The following is a 20825-nucleotide window of genomic DNA, read 5'->3' on the forward strand; positions in this document are numbered from 1 at the left end:
CGCACTCAATATCAATGAAGTGTTGATGATGAGCTCTTTCCAACATCAACATCCTAATACTCTGGCCAATCACATGTGTTCTTTCTCAGATGCCCTGGCTTGCTCTGTGTGATTGAAATACAATTTAATCCACCGGATGCATGTGTGTTAATGTCTGCACCGATCTGTTAGATACCCTTCACGCTTTTACTGATTGGAGATTTGTCGCCCGCCTCCCATTCCATTTGATTAAGTGAAGCCTGAAGCCCCGAGGCTGCAGGGAAATAGGAGGTTGGATTGGCGGAGGAGATTGGTGGCAACTGTGTCCTCTCAATGCCAATTCACCCATCACAATCGTGTGTACTCGCATGACTACCCAGGACGATTCCCTCAAAGGTCACATTTGACTAATTTGTCAAATGGAAATCGCCTCATACCTCACAGTCGACATATGTGCATTGTACGGTAGATCTTTTTTCTTCAATGTGTTGAATGTCATCAGTTTCTGTCTTTCTGCTTAGAATGAGTCTTCATCGTATGCTTGCAGTTTATATTAGGTACATAATGTGCATACATACACTGTATATTTTGAAGATACTGTATGCACTCCTTTCTCCTCTCCCCTTCTCATCCTCGACTCCACAGAGAGATTTTCAGTCCATAAATTCAAATTCAGGCTATATTTGTTCCTCACCAAGGCACTTCCCTACTGCGTGACCTCCCAAGTGGTACCCACTCACGGGAAGGAAGGCCTCAAAACAAGACTTGGGCCCGTAGTATACGATAGCAGTGACACTGACCTTCTCTCCTCATATCTGATGGTAGTTTTATCTGCCAGACGAAATGTCAGGATGCTGGTCCCCAGCAGAGTCGCCCCCTCCCTCCTACCCACCTGACTCTGCATCTTCCTATTCACAAACCCCAGAGCTCTGAGCCAGCCAGACAGCTGCAATACCGCAGCTGTCACTCAAGGAATGAGAAGCATGATACAAGAAGGGATGCAGGCTACGAATGGAATCAAATCAAAGTGGCCGGAACTTTAAACAGACAGTTTGAATAACCCAGAAGAGGGTAGCGAACGGTGTTATATTTCCAGTATTTTGAATGCCCATACGTCGGAAATGACACATTTATATGGCCATGGTAGAGGGAAGGAGGAATGACAATGAGAACCTTTGTTCAAGTCTGGTTGGTAATACAGAGTTGGGATGACAATTGTTTCTCCGTAGGCATCAACAAGTGGTTTGAGCCAGAGTAATACATTCACAGACCAAGACAGAGTACATTCAAGAACAAGTACCAACGTTGCCAAAACACTGGCCAAAGCTCTTAGTCAATGTGTTTAGATTGAACCTCTCCATCACACTGTCCCTCAGAAGAAAAAAGAGTGCTTGTGCATGCAATATGATAAGCATAACTTTGAGTTGCTTGTAATACCAGTCACATCTTGCATATAAGCCTTTCATATGTTGTTTACCATCCATCATGTCCTATCAGCCCAACATGGTAACTGTATATTCTGAGTATGAGAGGAAATAAAAGTGTGTGTGCGTGTGTGTGTGTGTGTGTGTGTGTGTGTGTGTGTGTGTGTGTGTGTGTGTGTGTGTGTGCGTGTGTGCGTGCGTGCATGCGTGCGTGCGTAAGCATATTTGCATTGTTTGTGTGTGTACCTGCCTGTGTGTATTAGCATAGACATTAGCAAGTCTCTCTGTAAAGATCTTGGAGAGACAGAGAGAGAGAGAGAGAGAGAGAGATACTGTAGGGAGTAGGTAAACAGTGGCAGGCAGCAGTACAGTAGTTTGAGACAGAGGCTAAGTGAGGGCTACTTGGCCCACAGTCAGGTTTGGGGAGTGGGCCGTTAATCACCTGGCCTCGCGTGCTGTCAGATGAGTTATGAGCAGGGCTACAGGTAGGGGCCTCCCACCGCACGACGCGACCTTCGTTTGGGTCATAAATAATGCACTGACCATAAAAGGCTGATTTAGGGTAATCTGCAGGCCTGGTCTGTGCTCCCTCTGTGCTCCCTGGCTGATGGGGACAGAGCAGGTTGTCGTGTATGTGGAAGACTTTTAAATGTCCTCTCCCCTGTGATTGGCGGTGGTCATTTGGCAGATGCTAGTTGCTACTCTTCTCGGTGCTAGTATGCAGGCTTCTGGGGGGGTCTGATATATCAGAGAGGTCAAGCGAAGTGCCATGTTACTCCTCTTGGTAGCTCACAGGCTCCGGCGGTGTGGTGCCGAGGTAGTGATGTATCATCTGAGGCCACAATTAATGTTTGTTTCATTGATTTCTTTGAAAGTCCTGTTCATAATAGCCATTTGGAACAAGCCCAAGTTATTTTTTATTGAGTGGCATGTTTTTTCAATTTTACGAGTAAGGTTTTATTTCAAAAGACCTGCTTTGTTACATTATTGTTATTCTTCTTCTTTGCGTTGATGATTTATTCAAAGCTGAACTCTTGTCTAGTTTTGAGTAAAAAGACCCCCAAATATTAATTGCATTCCTTTGATACATTATGCATATGCAGCATGAAGTATCCAATTCATATTTAGGAAGACATTTAGCAACTAAGCTTGATATTATTATGACCACATATACTGTACCTTTAAGAATGGTTTCATCAGCCAAAGTGGGGAATGTCATGTCATGCATGAGGTTATGATAACAGATACTTAACAACGTACAGACAAAACTTTTGTCAACTTAATCACTTTGTGTTATCATGTAGCCTGATATCTTTGTGATATTCTGTGAAGCATCTACTTTATCTACTTTTACCATTGACAACGGTGAGTTGCTCATTATTCCTAAACCAAAGTGTTCAGTTCATAGTTGACCTCAATCCATTGCCCTTTCACTGTCACATTGCAGCAGCAATTTTGTTATGGAAACAAATCCCCTATCTTGTCCTCAAGGTGTATGTGAAAACTGTCAGTCAAGGATTTCTCAGTTTCCATAATGAACTGCATGGTATGTCATTGCTGTGACATTGCACAGTCAGCCCCTCTTCATATTGACAGTTAGACTGACATCTCATTCATCAATACTGTGGTATTACCTTGCTAGTGCCACATCTCCAAACTATAGCCTGCAGTACAACACACTTTCCCCTATACCTCCTTCAACACCTCCGTTTTTCATTCATATACAGTATGACTAATTGACAGGGACAGGGTTAGAGGCTGGCTTTCTTGCTTTAAAAGGCACTGTGAAGGATGTGAAACATTGGAAAGACATTGTAGGACAAAGTGTTGGCCCAGACCATCGATCACTGAACGGCCAGCTGACACAATTCCTCACTCCCAACGGGCAAGTTTATCTGCACTGCCCAGAATATTTAGCAGGGAGAGGACCCAGGGGATCTCATTTGCACAGGTGTCCATCTGGTGAAAGTTGTTTCAGATAATCTCCACATCATGTCACATTTGCATCCCAGCTTCATAAAATGGGCACACTTAATCAGACAGCCTGCAGTGCCCATTCAAGTGTTTGACTATAGCAGGACGTTTGTGTGTGTGTGTGTGTGTGTGTGTGTGTGTGTGTGTGTGTGTGTGTGTGTGTGTGTGTGTGTCTGTGTGTGTCTGTGTGTGTGTCTGTGTGTTAATCTGCTAGCCAGCTAATGCTGCTTAATTATATAAGGATTCAACGTGTTTATAATTGTTTGTTAGTTCAGCTCGATCTGTGTAACCAGCTTTACCCTGAAATTAGCAATGAGATTTGCCCAATGCTGCCAATTGTTGGATCTGCAGCCAGGGGGTACAGTGTTTAATACTGAACTAATCAGAAGAAATACCCATCTCCCTGCTCTGTATCGGTCTAGTTGGTGCATTAAACTAGTGACTCCATTATGTACAAATAGTAGTGGGGTTCAAACTCAAAATAAGACAGAAAGTTTATTTAATTATTGTGTACTTATTTTGTGTTGCCACTCTTGGGCATACAAGGCGTATACATATCTGATATGTATGTATGTGCAGTAAAGACATGAGTAGGAGTATAGGGAAAGCAACTGAAAACATCAGGTGTGAGTTCTTGAAGAACGAGGCTGTATAATAGCTGATGATACTCGTAAGTAGTGACTTTCTCATTAGCCATATTTGGCTTCAGAGGGAGCAAGGTGCACTGATCAAGTTAATTGATCATTTTAGGCTGGTTTCTCTCAACAGCATCCCATGGACTCAATAGGTCTTCCCTTTGATTTCAATGCCCCATGGATTATTGTGTAAGAATCACTCAACCAGAGTCAATACTAGCCAATAGACTGGCAGAAAAGCACTAAACTGTTACATGCTTACTTATCCTGCAAAAACAGAACTCTATGAAAGGGTAAGTCACAATTGGCTTGCTCTACCTGCTCATTCATGTGAACATTCTATGCCAATAGTTATGGACCAATACAATACAGAGAGCAATAATAACACTAGGCAGTGAAATTGTAGCAACTCCACCCATCTGTGAGTGGTTAGATTTGATGCTCATTCTACTGCCGGCCTAAAAGCAAGCACACAGTCACAAAATATAAGTGCCAGTTTTCCGTACAGCCTCTTTCCCATGGCAGGTTGTTCTGCGTTTCTGGTATGACCCGTTACAGAACACCAATCCCGGCAAGTGATTTTCTGCTAGCTTGCACTGTATCTGCATAACGCAGAGAAACAAAAGGCTCAATCAATCTTCACTGCTGTTGACTTTCAACACTGCCGTTCTGCATTAGCCCCCACCTCCGTTCCCTCCCTTTTCCCCCCTCCACTTTTCTTTTGTCTTCTCCATCAATAATTTGCGATAGCCAGGTTAATCTACCCCCACATCATTGGCATTCATACTTGAACGGTTGAGCAAACACAATGCAGTGCTGTATGAATTTGTAATAGTCGGGACAACAAGCTATGGCTGAGAGGAGCCTGAGATGATTTGTCATGCTGATGTGTGAGAGAAATGTCACTCATCTCCTGTTGTGAGTCAAATGTTACTTGACAATGGAATCTGCCAATTATAACACAATTACGTATTAAAACAAAAATTCACTATTCAGCAAGTAGGCTATGTTATGTGAGGTGATTCGATTTTTCGGTAGGCTTACAGTACCGTAAGATATGAACAAATATTGATATAAGAAGGCCGTTTTATACAATTATAAATACAAATCATTGACTTTATTTATTTGTCCATTTGTGTTTTGTGTTCCAGGAATTCCACATACTGCATGAAAGTGTCCATGTCACTGACAGTGGCGGAAAACGACACAGACCTCTGCTACAACTCCAAAATGAGGTATTTTGAAAAGGCAGAACTAAGCAAAAGCAAAGAGATCACCTGTCCAGACATTGAGGATTATATGCAGCCTGGGAAGGAGCCAGAGATTTTGTGGTACAAGGTAAGAGTACCTATCCATTACAGTAAACACATGTTGCTCATTTGAAATTATTTTCAGAAAGAAATCAGTTGGTAAATAATTTGTAATCACAACATCACTCTAGTAACTTTATTATTGTGTCATATGGGAACTTACTGTACAATCTGTTTACGTCTAAGTAAATGCTTGGCCTACCTGCAGAATGTGCTTACTGATGAGAATGAGTGAGATTATCCACCCATAATTCACAGTCTGTCTGAAATGCACCTACTTCAGGTCAGCTACACTGAGGACCTTCATTTGGTGAAATATGTCATTCATCGCAACACATCATGGAAAAGGGCCTTGTGCATTTACGTCAAGAGTCTGAGGAGGAATCAATGAACTCTAGACATACCCTGTATGTCTGAAGGCGGAGGTCCTGCCACAAGTATCTGAGTTGAGCGATCTCTGCCAGCTGCCCACGTGGTAGCTGCACACCAGTGGAGGCTGGTGGAGGTATAAATCGGAGAAGAGGCTCATTGTTATACATGAAATGGAATGAGGAATGGTATTATGAGGAATGGTTTCAAACACGTGCATTACAATGAACCTGTCCGATTTCTGCCCCCAACAGCCGCCCCTGCTGCACATTGACAAAGTAGCCGAGGGGACTAGGGGGCCAATTCATCAAAAGTGGATGAATGTCTGATAAGGTGGCCACAGTGCTTCTTCAGTTTCAGAGTCAATCAAATTAAAAGATGGACAATGACTGTGAACCTAAGACCGCCAGTTATTGGCTCTGCTCTGAAAGTGAGGCTGATTGAATTCTGGGGGCTAGACTGGGAGAGCAGGCGGAACCGAAACAAAGAGCCTTTACAAATGTCATCCCTGCAGAAGTCCTCCAGGTTCACTCCTACTACAATGAACTCAGCTGCTCTGGCGTCATCCATCTAGAATTAAATCTACCTACAGTATGCAGTACTGCAGTACTGAAATCTACCTACACATGCTCGCCAAAGAGGAAGTAGATACAACAGCACTAAGTGCTAGATGAATATGAATTTGTGATCAAAGTGACTTTTCAAGTTTGAATGGATTAATAGGTTCCCAAAAGGTTGTTGTTATTTTCCGCTTAGAATATATATTTTTTATTTATTTATTGTTTTGCTTGGTTTTTGAGTGTTAGGGTTAGGGTTATGTTCTCTTGCTGTTTCTGTCAGTCCTAAGAAGTCCCTCCAATTGGTGTTTAAAGGCTGCGAAAAGATTAATAAACATTCCCTATTCGATAATGTGCTTCTGCTCTGTTTTGTTCTCTTCATCTGCACCTGACCAATGGTATCTGATCAACTGATAGCACAACAAACTCTGCTGCATAAGCCTCTTATGGGGAGCTATTGATACGGCATAAACGTTTTCACAAAACAGGCGACAACAGCAAGATCTGGCTCAGTTCTGGGTTGTTTCGAGATGCAAACAGATTGAGCGCAGCTTAGCTGTATAATGTCTGGAAATCTTCTGAACCCACTTGTGGATGAAGTCCCAGTCCCCCGATAGTGGACCCCTTTGGGACAGCGACTCCGCTCCTGAGATCCGTCTGCCTGGCACATGTGTTGTTCGTAGACACAACAGATGCCCGCTGCTTCATGTCAGCACTAGGCCAGCCTGTCCAGAACCAGAAGCTGTCAAGAGTGCATTCCCCCCTTGGCGGTTGATGTACACCACAGTGGACATGTTGTCCGTTCTGACTGGGAAGTCATGTCCCTGTAGAAACAGGCACATGTCTGCACCGATGAAGATCCAGATCCAGATGGAATGACAAGACCCAGAGCTGGAAGTCCCACATAAGGAGGTCGAGTGAGACCACCATGATGGAGGACGCCATGAGCCTGAGTAGCCAAAGACACCAGTGGCATGAATCCAGCAGAAACAGCCAGAGACAATGGGCCATGTCTTTCTCTGGTGAGGACTGCTCTCCCCCTGCCACCTAGTTCAGTGACTGACAGATGAAGTCCAATGGTTGGGCCGGGGTAAGCAAGCTTTTGGCACTATTTATCCGGATGCCTCGGCTGGGCAAATGCTCCACTAGCATTGCTGTGTGCACTGCACCCTGCACCCTGGTGTCCACGCATATGAGTGAATTGTCAATACATGCAAAGGGACTCGAGGGCGGCTTCTACACGTTTGCGAATGTCCTTGGTGGCAAGGACAAACCGAACGAGAGGGCAAGGAATTTGTAGGTCAGGACTGGACGGAACGATGGGTGAATGTGCTCGCAATTGTATTGGATCTTACATTCCAAGAACCCATAATGCCCATAGAATGGTTGCTTGTTATACACATGTGTTGTCTTTTCCAACTGGTAATGACTATTTTGTAGAGAGTTGTTGCCTATGCTAGCTTGCAACATTGAAGACAATTAAAGGAAACATTAAGAAAAAACGGAATTCAGTTTTTTTGAGGATCCCCCAAGCAAGGTATTTGATTGCTTTGGTGTCGCTAGGCGTCACTCATTTAAAAAGGGATTCCATTCCCTTGTAGCTACAAATGCATTCTGCAAATGATTTCCCCAGGCTTTTTGAACTAGAAAAGTGTGCTCTCAACAACGTTAGTGCGCAGATAACTGTTTAGTAGACAGTAGTAGGTCCAGAATGGGGCATGACCCTCCATCTCTTTTGGGAACTGCAAAGTATCTGTAGAAGCCCACTTTGGCTACCGTGCAGCACCTTGCAGCACCTTGCAGCACCGTGCAACACCTCTCAGCCTGTGCCAGGCGTGTTTGAAAGGTGCTTCAGTGAATAGGAATGTGCAAGAGTGCAGAGGGGTCGAACTGAGTTCACTGAAAGAAAACCAGTTCCAGTGGCTTCATGTTGACATGTACGCACATACTCTCCCCATAAAGTTCCTGAGTGGGCCTCCCGGGTTAACCTCTCGAGTTCAGGGCCCAGGGACCCAGTTAGGGTCTCCTAACTTACTAGCCTATTATATTTGTTTAAAAAATACACACAAAAAAATATTTTCAAAAGAATTCAAATCAGTACATCATTTTGCATTACATGTCTGTTTTTTTCTCTATTTTGATTGAAGGAATGCAAGCCAAAGCAGTGGAGACAAAGTATTATAAGGAGAAGAGATACTCTCTCCATCCGCGAAGTGCGCGAAGATGACATTGGGAATTACACGTGTGAATTGCAGTTTGGGAGCTTTGTGGTGCGAAGAACCACTGAGCTATCTGTCACAGGTAAGGAGAACTTAACTGGGTGACGTGCTTTATGCATGGCCATTAGTGATCATTTTATTAAGTTTGTATTGGCTTTGATAAATCATATCACATCTCTTTAGTTGTCAGCAAAGCAATATTCATTCCTTGTGGGACACTAAATCTAATAATCATTGTTTGTGCACAGCTGCATTTTGGGCAATTTTGGGTTGCTTAGTACCGGTAGTTGTTTAGACACTTGAGCTACAAATCTGTCATACTGCAGAGTATCAAAAGACATATTGTAGATATGCAATCCCAGAAAATGAGAATCCCTTTTTTCTATTTTTACAATGGTACATTTCGTACTGCTTCTTGTTTTGTTGACACTACAAAATGCTGCTTTTCTTTTAAGGGTATTGCAGTCAATACCTCTGCTGCCCTGACTTCTGGCTTCTTTAATTGCTAAGTAGCAGAATTTTCACAAAGCCTCTTCAGCACTTTTTTCTTAACTAAGACTGTTGAAATATTAATGCTTGAACTTAAAGTCCCTTATCTTAGACTTAGAGGGAGGACTGTGACAGAGTGAAGATTTCTCACCTCTGATACTGTCAAGGTTGATGTAGTTACAACTGCTTTGGCAGTCTCGAAGGAAACCCAATAGTACATCATTCAATGTCATCATGATTAAAAAGTATATATACATTTCCCCCAATTCTTATCAAAATGATAATCTATCATTCCAAATCTTCCATCTCAGTTTTGTGATTAATTTCCTGCTGACTGTTCATAGGCAGAAGATATGAAAAATAGAGTTGGGGTAGAGTTGACTCATTGTAAGTATGGCACATTGTCTTTCACCTGCAGATCAGGCACTATTATAGTATGTATAATACACAGCATAGCTATATACATGCAATCCAATTAAGGTGTGTAGATTACATCAGAATTACTGCACCCATACCACGTGTATTAGATTTTGTTTTAGTGAAAATTCAAGTTCATCATTACTCATAAGCTCAGTCCTCAGTCCCCCTCCACCATAACTTATCTTTGAGGCGTGCCCACAGAGGGAAGCGCCAATAATAGCAGTGTTGACACATATGAATTCTGTTGATGTTGTTGATACTGTATCTGTAAGCAGGGATTTACTCTGTAGTGACTGATGTCGTCTTGCTGAGTGTTTAATCAGTGAGCAGTATAAGGCTGACCAGTGAAGTGCCTTTCCCCCAACAACAAAAAGCTTGAGAAAAGATGCAGGAGATATATTGAGAGCTGTTACATTTCAATGCAGCTACCATCACATACGGAGTCGGAGGTCAAACAAACTATTTGCAGTTTACGGCTATCTGATTACAGTTTATTATCCCCTAAAGAGCCAAAGGCAGAGTCTGTTGAAGGCCAATTTTAGCAATCAATCATGTCCCCACTTGCCTCTGATCTCATCCTGCGGGACTTTTTTCCTCTGGCTGAGATACATTAAGCATTTACTGTAGGACCTGACATGAATAGTCTGGCGATTATGCTAAACGCTAAACAAATGTTTTAGCATTATGATTTAAACAGAATTGGAAGCTTTTTATCTGTTTTCAAATAAACCACTCAATATTCTGATTGCTTGTAGATTGTATATCAGAACATGATGACAATCACAAACAGTGGTACAGTAGTATCTCTAAGATCTGTCAATTTTCGAGATCACTTCTTCTTTTGTGTGGAGCGGTTTCTGATAATTGTCTTCAAAGTGAAATGTCATTACACACATCTGACATGTCAACGATTAGACACATCAGACATGTCAAGATTAGATTTGTTGTAAGTCTATGTGGTAAATGAAAAGGTTGGAAAATAGTTTCCATACTTTATCTGAGGTTACCGTGTCAGGGGGATAAGATGAAAATAGAGCTGACATAATATCTTCAAGGATGTTCAAGTATGACTGTATGTTTGACTAACACATTGTAAGTATATCACTGAGTACAAACATAATATATTAGTTGTGGACTAAATAATGATCGAGCCATTTTGCCTTTTCACAAAACCTTAATTTTGCACAGTGAATAAGGTTGTTTTCTTCAGAGAGTGTCCAATATGTTGTGATGTTGTTTTCCAGTTAGAGCTGGCACTGATAAGAGCTTTACGCAATGACAGATTATGTGATGTTCATCTACAGCTCCTGTTTGCAAAACAACCAGATTAGCCTGATTAATTTTCTTCTGGAGTCATAATGCTCCTCCACCGTGCTGTCTGACAGTATTCTCCCAGGAAACCACAACCGTGGATCATCCGTTGTATAACCATCATGGTTTCAGGATATACCAGAGAAAAATATGTGCAGTAGTTCCGTGACTTTCATGTTCATTTGTTATAAACAGTTTGTCTTCTAGGCATAGGCTACACGGCGCCGGATTTGGCTAAAACGGCGATGATCAATGGCGGTGTGAAAACGCTTGTGTGGTCAGAGATCAGATTGGCTTCGAAATTGGGTATCGACGTTGTGTAGCCATACACTTAATTTTGATCACCAGAAACTTTCGGCCAAGGAAGGTCTGGTGGACCAATGCATCAAACTTGGCCTTTGTTACCCAATAGAAAGATCAGGAAAAAGTCTAGACGCATTGCCATTGGTTTTACCTCCCATCAATTATCTCCCACAGCACCCCCACCCAGTCTTGCTTCTGTTTATTTTTCTTCCTGTGTGCGTTTGTCTGATTCCTTTATCACCACTGATGTATTGTGACCATTTTAAAGCTTGAATCTGTACCTTATACTGGACCTTTCAGGATGACATGGGTGAAATCAGACTACATACAGGATATGCTGTAGGCTATCTACAGTAGTGTAGGCCTACCTACTGTTTCTCCAATACAGAAATCTAATTTATTCACACGCATGGCATAATTCTTTTCATTTCAGTAGAGCTCTGCCCATTCGTCTGGGTGTCTCATCATCATGCTCCTGCAGTTCATCTGATTTTCATCACCAACCTTTGTCGGCTCTCTCTATCAATTGTCTATTGCCCCTGTTATTGAAGCAGAAGGGCAAGAAAGGTCAGTCTCCATTTGATTGTCTCAAGGACCTGTTAAATTTTATTGAGCTCACTCGCCATCGTGGACTATTAAAAAGTACACATTATTCCTTAAATTAAATTTGGGACTTAACGACTGTTTTACAAGGCACGCCATTTGATTTCCTGGATTAAAAACTACACAATAAAGGAGTGACGATTAAACACCTACTCAATGGGGTGTTATTGTGGCTTGTGCAAGTAAATGGCCCCGTGTGACTGTAGCTAATGAGTTGGGACTGATGGTGGTGATCTGTTTTTTAAATTTTGTATCAAAGCACAATAATGTACATGCTGTTGACAGAGTGAAATGTCGCAATGCCACATACTGTAGACAAGCAGGAGAATGCCACAAATGCCCTCAGGTATAATGAAATCAAAAGAACCATGGAAGTGTCCGTATGATTGACATGGCCTCCTGTGAATGGAGTAGGTACAAGTCTTCTCCTAACCCACAGTGACAGGGTCAGATAGGTATTCATCCCTATAGGGAGTAGAAGTCTGATATGACGTTTGGCAAAGTACAAAGAAAATATATAACCGCAAACGGCAATGGCGCGTGTTCCTACATATATGCCCCCATTACCATAAATGGGGTGAGGTTGACAGACACGGGGTAGATCTACAGACAGGTTGTAGATTGACAGATAGGGGGTAGACCTACAGACAGGGGGGTAGACCACTCACCTAATATGGGCCAAGTTGAACTCATGATATACTAAGCTATGATATTATGAAGTACCCTAGGACCACGGGCCTATAAGGTACCAGTCACCTAATTATGGCCTGATATACATAGGCTACTATGCTGTGATGATAATACACACTAAGCGTAAATACGAAAATGCATTGTGGATTATCCTTCCCCAGTAAATGACCCATGTTGTATAGTTTATGTCAAGCATTTCAATACTTATAATGTGCTTACACTATATTCTGCAAGCCTAGCATAGTATGCCACCCCCATCTGACTGAATCAGGTAAAGCGGTCATGAGAAGATGAATGAATGAATGAATGAATGGTCTTTATTGTCATTGATATAGTACAGGTACCAAACAACGACATTTGGGAGGGGGGGCTCCCCTGGTGCTAGGAAAAAAAAACTAAAAACAAGAAGGGAAAAGAGCTGGTTTACATAAATAAAGGCTATGTACACTATCCACTATACTATACTATACAAATAAAACACTGTGCTGTACTCTATGCTATGCTATACCTATTCTAACATTTCCTATTCTCTGAACCTTATGTACCCTAGGGTTGTCATATTGCACATAGTGTTATTGCACATTCATTTAAAGTGTCGCAGTTTGCAGGTTTGAAATGTACACAGTTGTGTTTCAGTATTACACTTGATTTCAATCTAGTAGCTGCCATCAATTTGTCTAGATTGTCCAGGGCCTAGAACCTAGGTCTTTGCTGTGTTCAGGGCCTGGATGGCCCTGGGGTAGAAGCTGAGCTTCAGTCTGTTTTCAAGATGAGTTTTAAAGTGCTATATTAGCATTAGCCTTAGCTTTTAGCCAAAATGGTCAAATATCAAAGGCCTGTTTTTTGAGATATCTAGAAATGCTTCAACATGGTAACACATTGTAGTGGCAGAGTAAAGTTGTGTGGACCAGAGTAAAGTTGTCTGTATAGGCTATTTGTGAAGGATATATAATGTTAAGCTGAATCAATATACAGCATAGAGGCAATGACAAGGTTAGTGAATGAGTGAAGCAACATCAAGCTTCACTAGAAAGGGGGAAATGTGCTTTTCGTAAGGAAAATGTAGTGATGAACATGGGCAGGAAATAAAGCAGCAAGAGAAAAAACAACAATGACCATTCGAGAAAGTAAATGTTATCAACAAATCAAGAGCAAAGGAAAGTAGTATAAATTATAATGTAAACACACAGTAAAAAGCAAATAAAAAGCTGCTATGCCTAAATTATAAAACATGCCTGTTATAAAACATTTTGCACGATGTGCATGATGTCATTGCTACTGCAGTGTTGATCTCTTTTAGTGTGTGATTCTGTGGGCAGGTATGTTCAAAGCTTGTGTTTGCACCATTCACTTCACCCTTGTACACTGTGGCATCATCGTCTATGGTGGGAGCCAGTGGTGCTTTGTTGGGTTTTTTCGTTGGTGTCACCTCAGTAGTGCGTGTTGTACTTAGTGTGAGGGTCTCAAGGAGGTTAGCGAACCCCAAGTTGTGAGGTGCATGCTGCCGGTACTGTCCCCAACACAGCATATTGTGTTATTGTTTGAACATGAACATTCCATCACAGTCTAGACAGTTATGGAATGTTCATGTTCAACGTTCTATTGTCCATTTAATGAAACATACCCACCTGCAGAAAAATACATCATGGCAAGATTCTGGCCCAATTACTTTTTACCATAGTAGTTACTGATGCTCTCTAGTTGTGGCATGCAACATTTTTTTTGCCTATTTTTGAGCTATTTGACCAAAGCAAGGAAATACCACCAATAACAATACTAGTAGGAACACTGAAAATGCAAAAAGAGCACAGTGTACTGAGCCATACATCTATAAGGGATGGGGGGTAGAGCAATCTGGTCTTAGATCTGTGATAAGAACAACCTCTAGCTCGAGCCTCCTGAATTCTCCAGTTTATTCAGTGGATAATCAGTTTCAACACATCCAGTTCGTGGTAGTATATATATATATATATTATAATAACCCTACATTTCCTATAGACTCCATTGGATTTCCCATGGGAAGACATACTTGATTGGCCCTGTACATACTTGATTGTTCAGGTTTTCTATTTTGTTTGCACAAAGCAAAGGTGAAAAAGGTAGGAGTTACAATGAAATGCAACTGATCTGTGCATGTTGAAGTGAGAGACCCGAAAATGGGCTTTAGTCTGTGTTTTAGATTTTGTAGAGCCCTGCTGTTGTCTAGGTACCGTGTTCTTACTCCGCAAAGGGCTCTGATGAATCGGCAGCCATTACAGAGGTCTTTCCTGGACCCTCTGAAGTTGACTCATTAGCATATGAAGAAGGGTGAGTCGTAATTGCTCTTTTAATTGATAGTGTATAATTAGCCTGTCCAAAGCAACAACGGGCAAATTTAGCCTCAAGGATTGATGTCCTTTGTGAGACCATAGTTGATATGTTTGTACATTACTTTTCTCCCCTTGAAACAGTGCTTGATAAGGGGCTATTCATTGGGCTATTCATCCTATATTCTCTGTAATTCTCTATTATAACTCCACATTTGTGAGAGTAGTAGCAAAAATGTTCCTCTTTATACGTCGATGGGGTCCTCTTAATGTGTGGGGACAGCACTGTGTGTGTGTGTGTGTGTGTGTGTGTGTGTGTGTGTGTGTGTGTGTGTGTGTGTGTGTGTGTGAGAGAGTGTGTGTGCGTGCACGCGCGGTGCGATGTAGATCAAGGCTCTTATTATCTACAGCTAGAATGATTTTTTCTCCTTCTTTTTTTATCACTGACCTTGGTAATACTTTATCATACATACATCAGAGAGACTGTAGTAGTATCAGACCTGTAAGGACCATTAGGTCACTTGATCATAACAAGTAGAAAAAGGTGGCATCAACACCATCTGTGCCCAACAATCTCAACCTCTGGTTGTCCTGGCAACAGAGTGAAAACCCAATAAACCAAATCTAAATCAGTCTCTCCTTTGATAGGTATTTGGCTACATTGGTACACTATGTGCTATTTTGCCTTAGATATTACATATGATGATGAAGAGTGCAGGGTGAAACAGGAGGGAGAGTGAAGGGGGAGATGAAGGGAAGGGTGGGTGAGGGGGATGCTTGTCTTAAGCGCTCAGCCTCAAGTGCACTTCTCCTCCGAGGAAGGGCTCTTAAGCTTGATGGATGGCCGTGTGATCAATTACAGTGATTTGTCATGTGCAGAGCCGCTCATTTTCATAAACGCATTACTGACAGAGGGCCTCTAGGGGCTGCGTGTGAGTGGAAATGGACGGCTTTCTGCCACTAACATCTCTGCAACAGTTTTGAGACGTTCCACAAATGGAGACAGAGCCTGAGAGTACCTCATCAAAACAAACACCAACAAATCGTCATTACACCTATCGTGCTGTAGGGGAAAGTGGAACATTGCTATTTTCTGACATTATAATGTACAAGCATGCTCTACTCCTCTCCTCACCCCTCCTCTCCCCTCCACTCCACTCCTCTCCTCTCCTCTCCTCTCCTCCTCATCTACTCTCTCATCCTATTTGAAACCAGTTGCCATCTTTGTCCCCCCCCACTTCATGTTTTCATGTCCTCAAGCATACCCTCCTATTGAGCTGATAGGCAAAAAGTCCACATCGTAGCACGGATGGTACCTTTCGCTCCGAGTCAGGAAGGGTAGCTAAAATCAGTACGGGTACTACGGCCCGGTACGGGCCAGTTGGCAGTGGAGAAAGCAAAACAAAGCGGGCACACGGGTTCCGGTACGGTACGGTACGGTAGTGGAGAAGCGCCAAGAGAACTGTGCAGCATGGATCAAATGTAACTGCCACTGAATTGTTTAATTTTCTCTCATAATCGCCCCGTACAACCGCCCCCTCCAGGGATGTAGAGGTAGAACAAAGGTGGCTCTGTACACTGGAGAAAATTATATATAAGTCAATGTTAATGTTAGATCCGCACATCTTTGCGGAAGTGGGTAGGCCAAAATGCTATTCGCCATTACATTTAAAAAGCTGTGTAAACTGTGTTTTTGTAGGTCTACCCTCCACCACATCCCTGGAGCTTCTCATTGTTTAGACAGCACTTGTAACAGAAAATTAAAAGCTACCGATTGTTCCTTCAACATCATTATGTATTCCAACAGCCTGTTCTCTCCCGAATTGTGTGACGTGACCAGTTCTTATCAGCCAGGTACTGTCTTGGTGTTTTAACAAGCTGTTAGCGGCTCAACCACCTGGCATCAGTTGGCACAGCGGGTCCATTCCACCTGCCTTTGATCAAACACATGCATGTGTATTAGCAACATGTTGGACAGATGATGCTTCAGTGGATTGCTCATGGCAGCTCTGTAGTCAGGGAGAAATGTTTTTACTTGTTTGCCGAGCTCAAGGGGAAGAGGAAGGAGGAGGGGGAAGAGGAAGGAGGAGGGGGAAGAGGAAGGAGGAGGGGGGATGCTGCTGATGTACAGTTGTGGGGCAGATGAATGGGAGTGTGTTGATTGTGGGGCAGATGAATGGGAGTGTGTTGGAGAGGAAAATTATTGGAGGCATACCTGAGTTCCGTATTTCTTGTCTTTCTGTGCTTGATTTAGCATTGGAACCAGTGGAATAGTCTCCAAAAGCACAAGCCCCACCCATCTTGCGCTCCAGGCAGGCTCAAACCATCAATCAACCAATCAATCACTGATCGGTTGATTACTGTGAATCAGCCAATCAATCACAATGAATCGATCAATCCTCAAAATATTGCAAAGAGAAAAAAAATGCCAATTTCAGCCCAGGTCCGATGGGAAATGGTATCTGTTTATGACTTGTAGGGCCAGGAAAACCTACATTTCACTAATTTATATTGCATTCTACTGTATGATATTTCTTCTATCTGTTATTGTTGTTATTAAATCAACACATTTGACTTGCATTTATTCCACAATACATAGTGTTTTATAACCACGCTGGGAACAGTATGATAGTGAGTAAAGTGCTACCGGCTATTATCAGCAGAGCACACCGTGCACCACTTTTGCTCAAAGGAATCTTGCCAGTTGTCATGCGCACAATGTAAAAATGCTTGGAAAGGCCAAGGTGCTAGGTCTTCTCTAACTTCCAATGCTGAGATGGCTGTGTCGCGACGTGGTGATGAAGTGGCACTTTCTGTGACCTGAGCGCTAGCTAGCTAGCTCTTGAGGGTGCTGCCGTCACAAGATTTGCGGGGCATGTCTAGCAGTGGAAGGAGGTGTCTAATGCACCCTCATGGCTGAGTATCTCCACTCTAATGTAGTTATATATAGATATCATTAGCTGGCCATGGCAAAATGGCTTGGTTTAAAATGTGTCTCTCTCATTTATTACAAAAGCCAATCAGTGTAGCTTTAGCTGAGTCGAGGGCTTTTATTTATTTTATTTTTTAGAACTTCACAAGACTGGTAGAGGCCGGAGGTAGAGGCCGGAAGTTGCCTTGAATGGGCCTGGTTTTCCTTTTGCTCTGGTGTGGCTCTGTTAGAGTACTTTAATATATCCAATATATATATACTAATTATATATGGCTATTTCCTTTGCAAGAACTCATCATTGTAACATGAAATGTTAATGTTTGTATCCAAGTTTGGTCTTGGATGAGTGAGTGACCATGTTATTGGACTTGTACAGTATGTGGGTTGTGTGGGTAAAAAGCAAAAATAATAAAGCTACTGATGCATTTCTTTTTAAATTATATTTTCAGGATAGACGCAGCAGCCTTTGATAGCTCAAACATGTATGTTTAATTGAGATTGCATTGAGAATATATTCCTCGATACTTGGATAGCGAATTGGATAGCAGGCATTTTTAAAATTAAAATGGTGAAAATCAACAACCAGCTGTACGTTAGTGTACATACCTGGCAGCGGTACAATACACAGCTAACCACTCTATTGAGCCTTGATACAGAAAATGATCAGTTTGCTTGTAATTGTCTCAATGTTTATTTCCATAGTCTTCTCAGCAGCCTCAGTATAATCAACCTTTTTCTTTCCTTTGATTTTTTCATTCCTCCACCATTTGCTTCCTCTGAGCTGTATTGCGTTGTTCCCTGGAGTCGAAAGATTTCATAAATATGATCCAATCATACTGCAGCTCTCTGTCACTCTGACGATATGAACACACACACATGCACCCACGCACGCATGCACGCACGCGCGCACACACACACACACACACACACACACACACACACACACACACACACACACACACACACACACACACTTACTCCCAAAGGGGACCCTGGCATCAGGTCAGGATGGGAAGAGAAATGTGTGTTATTGTGAAAGGAAACTTCTAGTATCACTCCAGGATAAATGAAATAGACAATAACATGGTCTCTGCATAATCACTTGGTGGTTAGTAGCCTACTACATAATGACTTAATATAGCGCCAAGAGTTACTGTATTACCTGGGATGTAGTGGGTGCACACACATTTTACAGATCTTTTATTTTGGTTTCATTCAGTTTGATCCAACTTTTGGAATAGGAAGGAATCGATTGTGAGGAACAAACATGCCTCTCTTGGACATTTAAAGTAAGGAATCTTGTCAGCTCTATTCACTGTATTTCTATCTGCCAGTGGCCATGGTTTCATAGTGTTTCCCCCGTACTAGCCCACACTAGTATTGTTAGCATTTCTAGCATGTTTGTAACAAAAAGCATTACGTAATGCTTTTGTTACAAACATGCTAGAAATGCTAACAATACTGGTGTGGGCTAGGGTTTACTCACATGTTTACCTCTAACTGGCTATAATGACTTGAGGTTTTTACTGTGTCATTAACCCCATCTTGGTGCTGAGTAGAGCTCATTTAGGACACCTGGTTCTCCTCCCAAACAGGTGTGCTTCCAACGCTAGGAAGCAAAATTGGTTGTAGGTGCAGCAAAATAGTGATACCGATGTAGGCAGTCTTTACTTCCCAGTGATTATCCAGAAAGACAAGCTAGTGGACGACTCAATCAGCCTCTCCAGTATGTGAATTGCCCGTTGTTATTTTCATGGCACAATGTAACACTACAATAAAATAACTAAATGTGAAACCCATGCCCTCCTACTTCTCTGACTTTTCCTAAATGTCTGTTTTATAACATAATACCATTGTTACCATTTCAAAATCACACATAGAAAAAAAGTATTTTAGCAAGCATTACAGTTGTTGTATTTTGGTGGTTGTAGTGTTTCAGAGTGGACTGAATTTGACATGACATACTGCTAACGTGATTGCTGCCAAGACGTCGGTCCTTTTGCTGAGATGTGCTATTTTCTCTCCATAATATGGGAAGGTCTGACATGCAGGATTCGCCAAAGATGATATGCAGGAGAGGATTCTGTCAAGTGTCATGGCCATGGAAACTGTAGTGGTGAGAACATTACAGCTCCCATTGTCAGTGTTCTGTTGAGTTGAGAAGCAGAGCTAGTGCTGCCATCTCCCAGGGAGACTGTCGGCTGTCTTTTCTAGCAGTGAGTAGCACTACTCTCTATTACTGTGTGCATTGTTGGTGCTAAAAAATACCTGTACGAGAGATTGGTATGTACTGTATGTCTGTGTTTGTGTGTGGGTATGCAGCGTGCACCCATGTGTGCCCCCTCAGTCCATTCCAAATGCAATGATGGATGTCCTTGGTGGGCCATGGTAACCAGCTTCTTGTTTGGGTGTCTTTCAGCTCCCGTAAGAATGAAGATAGCACACACACACACAAGCAATCATTTCCTCTAGCTCTAATCCTAATACCGAGAGAGGCAGCCTGAGCAGCATAGAGCTTAAATTGAGTAAGGCCCCTAATTACAAATAAAAGGCAACTATTTGACATGTTACTCGTCATTTGGCAGCTTTTAGGCTTTGGATGTAATGCACATCTTCTTTGACACAAGTTACATAAGGAAAACATGACTCAGCGGTCTGTTTCACCAACAGTCATAGCAGTTTCTGCATTATACAAATGTTGTGTTTGTACCATAACTTTGCCCTTAAAATGCTATTAGCCTACAGGATGGCAAAAGGTTCAAGAAACAATGAGCCAGATCAGAACCAGTGTTTCCTCTACATGCATTTATTGGTGGCGGGCCGCCACGATGGAATTTCCTCCGCCACGAATTGATTCAGTCCACACACAAAAAAAAAAAAAAAAAGTTCTCCCAAAAAATATTACAATTTTTTTTTAGCTGATTAAAATATATCTGATCCTAGATCAGCGCTATAATGGATGTTGACTAAAAGTGCACCTAAATCCACGCCCATCTCTCTCTAACCGCTGATCCAAAATCAGATTAATGACATTCAGTTGACGACGTGACACAAGGGCTCCTGATTGGTCTAAATGTGAACTGTGGTATTATTGTTATTGTGTACAGGCCACCGCAGTGACATCCGGGGGGTATTCCATCAACATCGCTAAAGGGAAAATCCAGGTTTAGTCTGATAAATCTCGCGAGAGTTCTTACAAATATCCAGGCATATTCTGATAGGTCTCGCGAGAGTTATCAAAAATAAGCCAGGATTTTCCTTTAGCGACGTTGATGGAATACCCCCCAGGTCAGGTGGGCAGGTT

General features: G+C 42.2%; 1 protein-coding gene across 1 annotated transcript in view; it reads left to right on the forward strand.

Annotated features, from left to right (window-relative positions):
- Nucleotides 1–20825, forward strand: part of LOC308152706 (interleukin-1 receptor accessory protein-like 1) — a gene marked incomplete at both ends in the record, with an annotated part of 199840 nt that overhangs the window by 82727 nt on the left and 96288 nt on the right. The window contains 2 exons of the mRNA XM_080525758.1: nt 5164–5350; nt 8396–8549. Coding sequence (XP_080381884.1) covers nt 5164–5350; nt 8396–8549 — 341 coding nt within the window. The remainder of the gene's footprint in view (nt 1–5163; nt 5351–8395; nt 8550–20825) is intronic.

This window comes from Nansenia antarctica, assembly GCF_963989245.1.
Source record: "Nansenia antarctica genome assembly, chromosome: 3".
Taxonomy (NCBI): Eukaryota; Metazoa; Chordata; class Actinopteri; order Argentiniformes; family Microstomatidae; genus Nansenia; species Nansenia antarctica.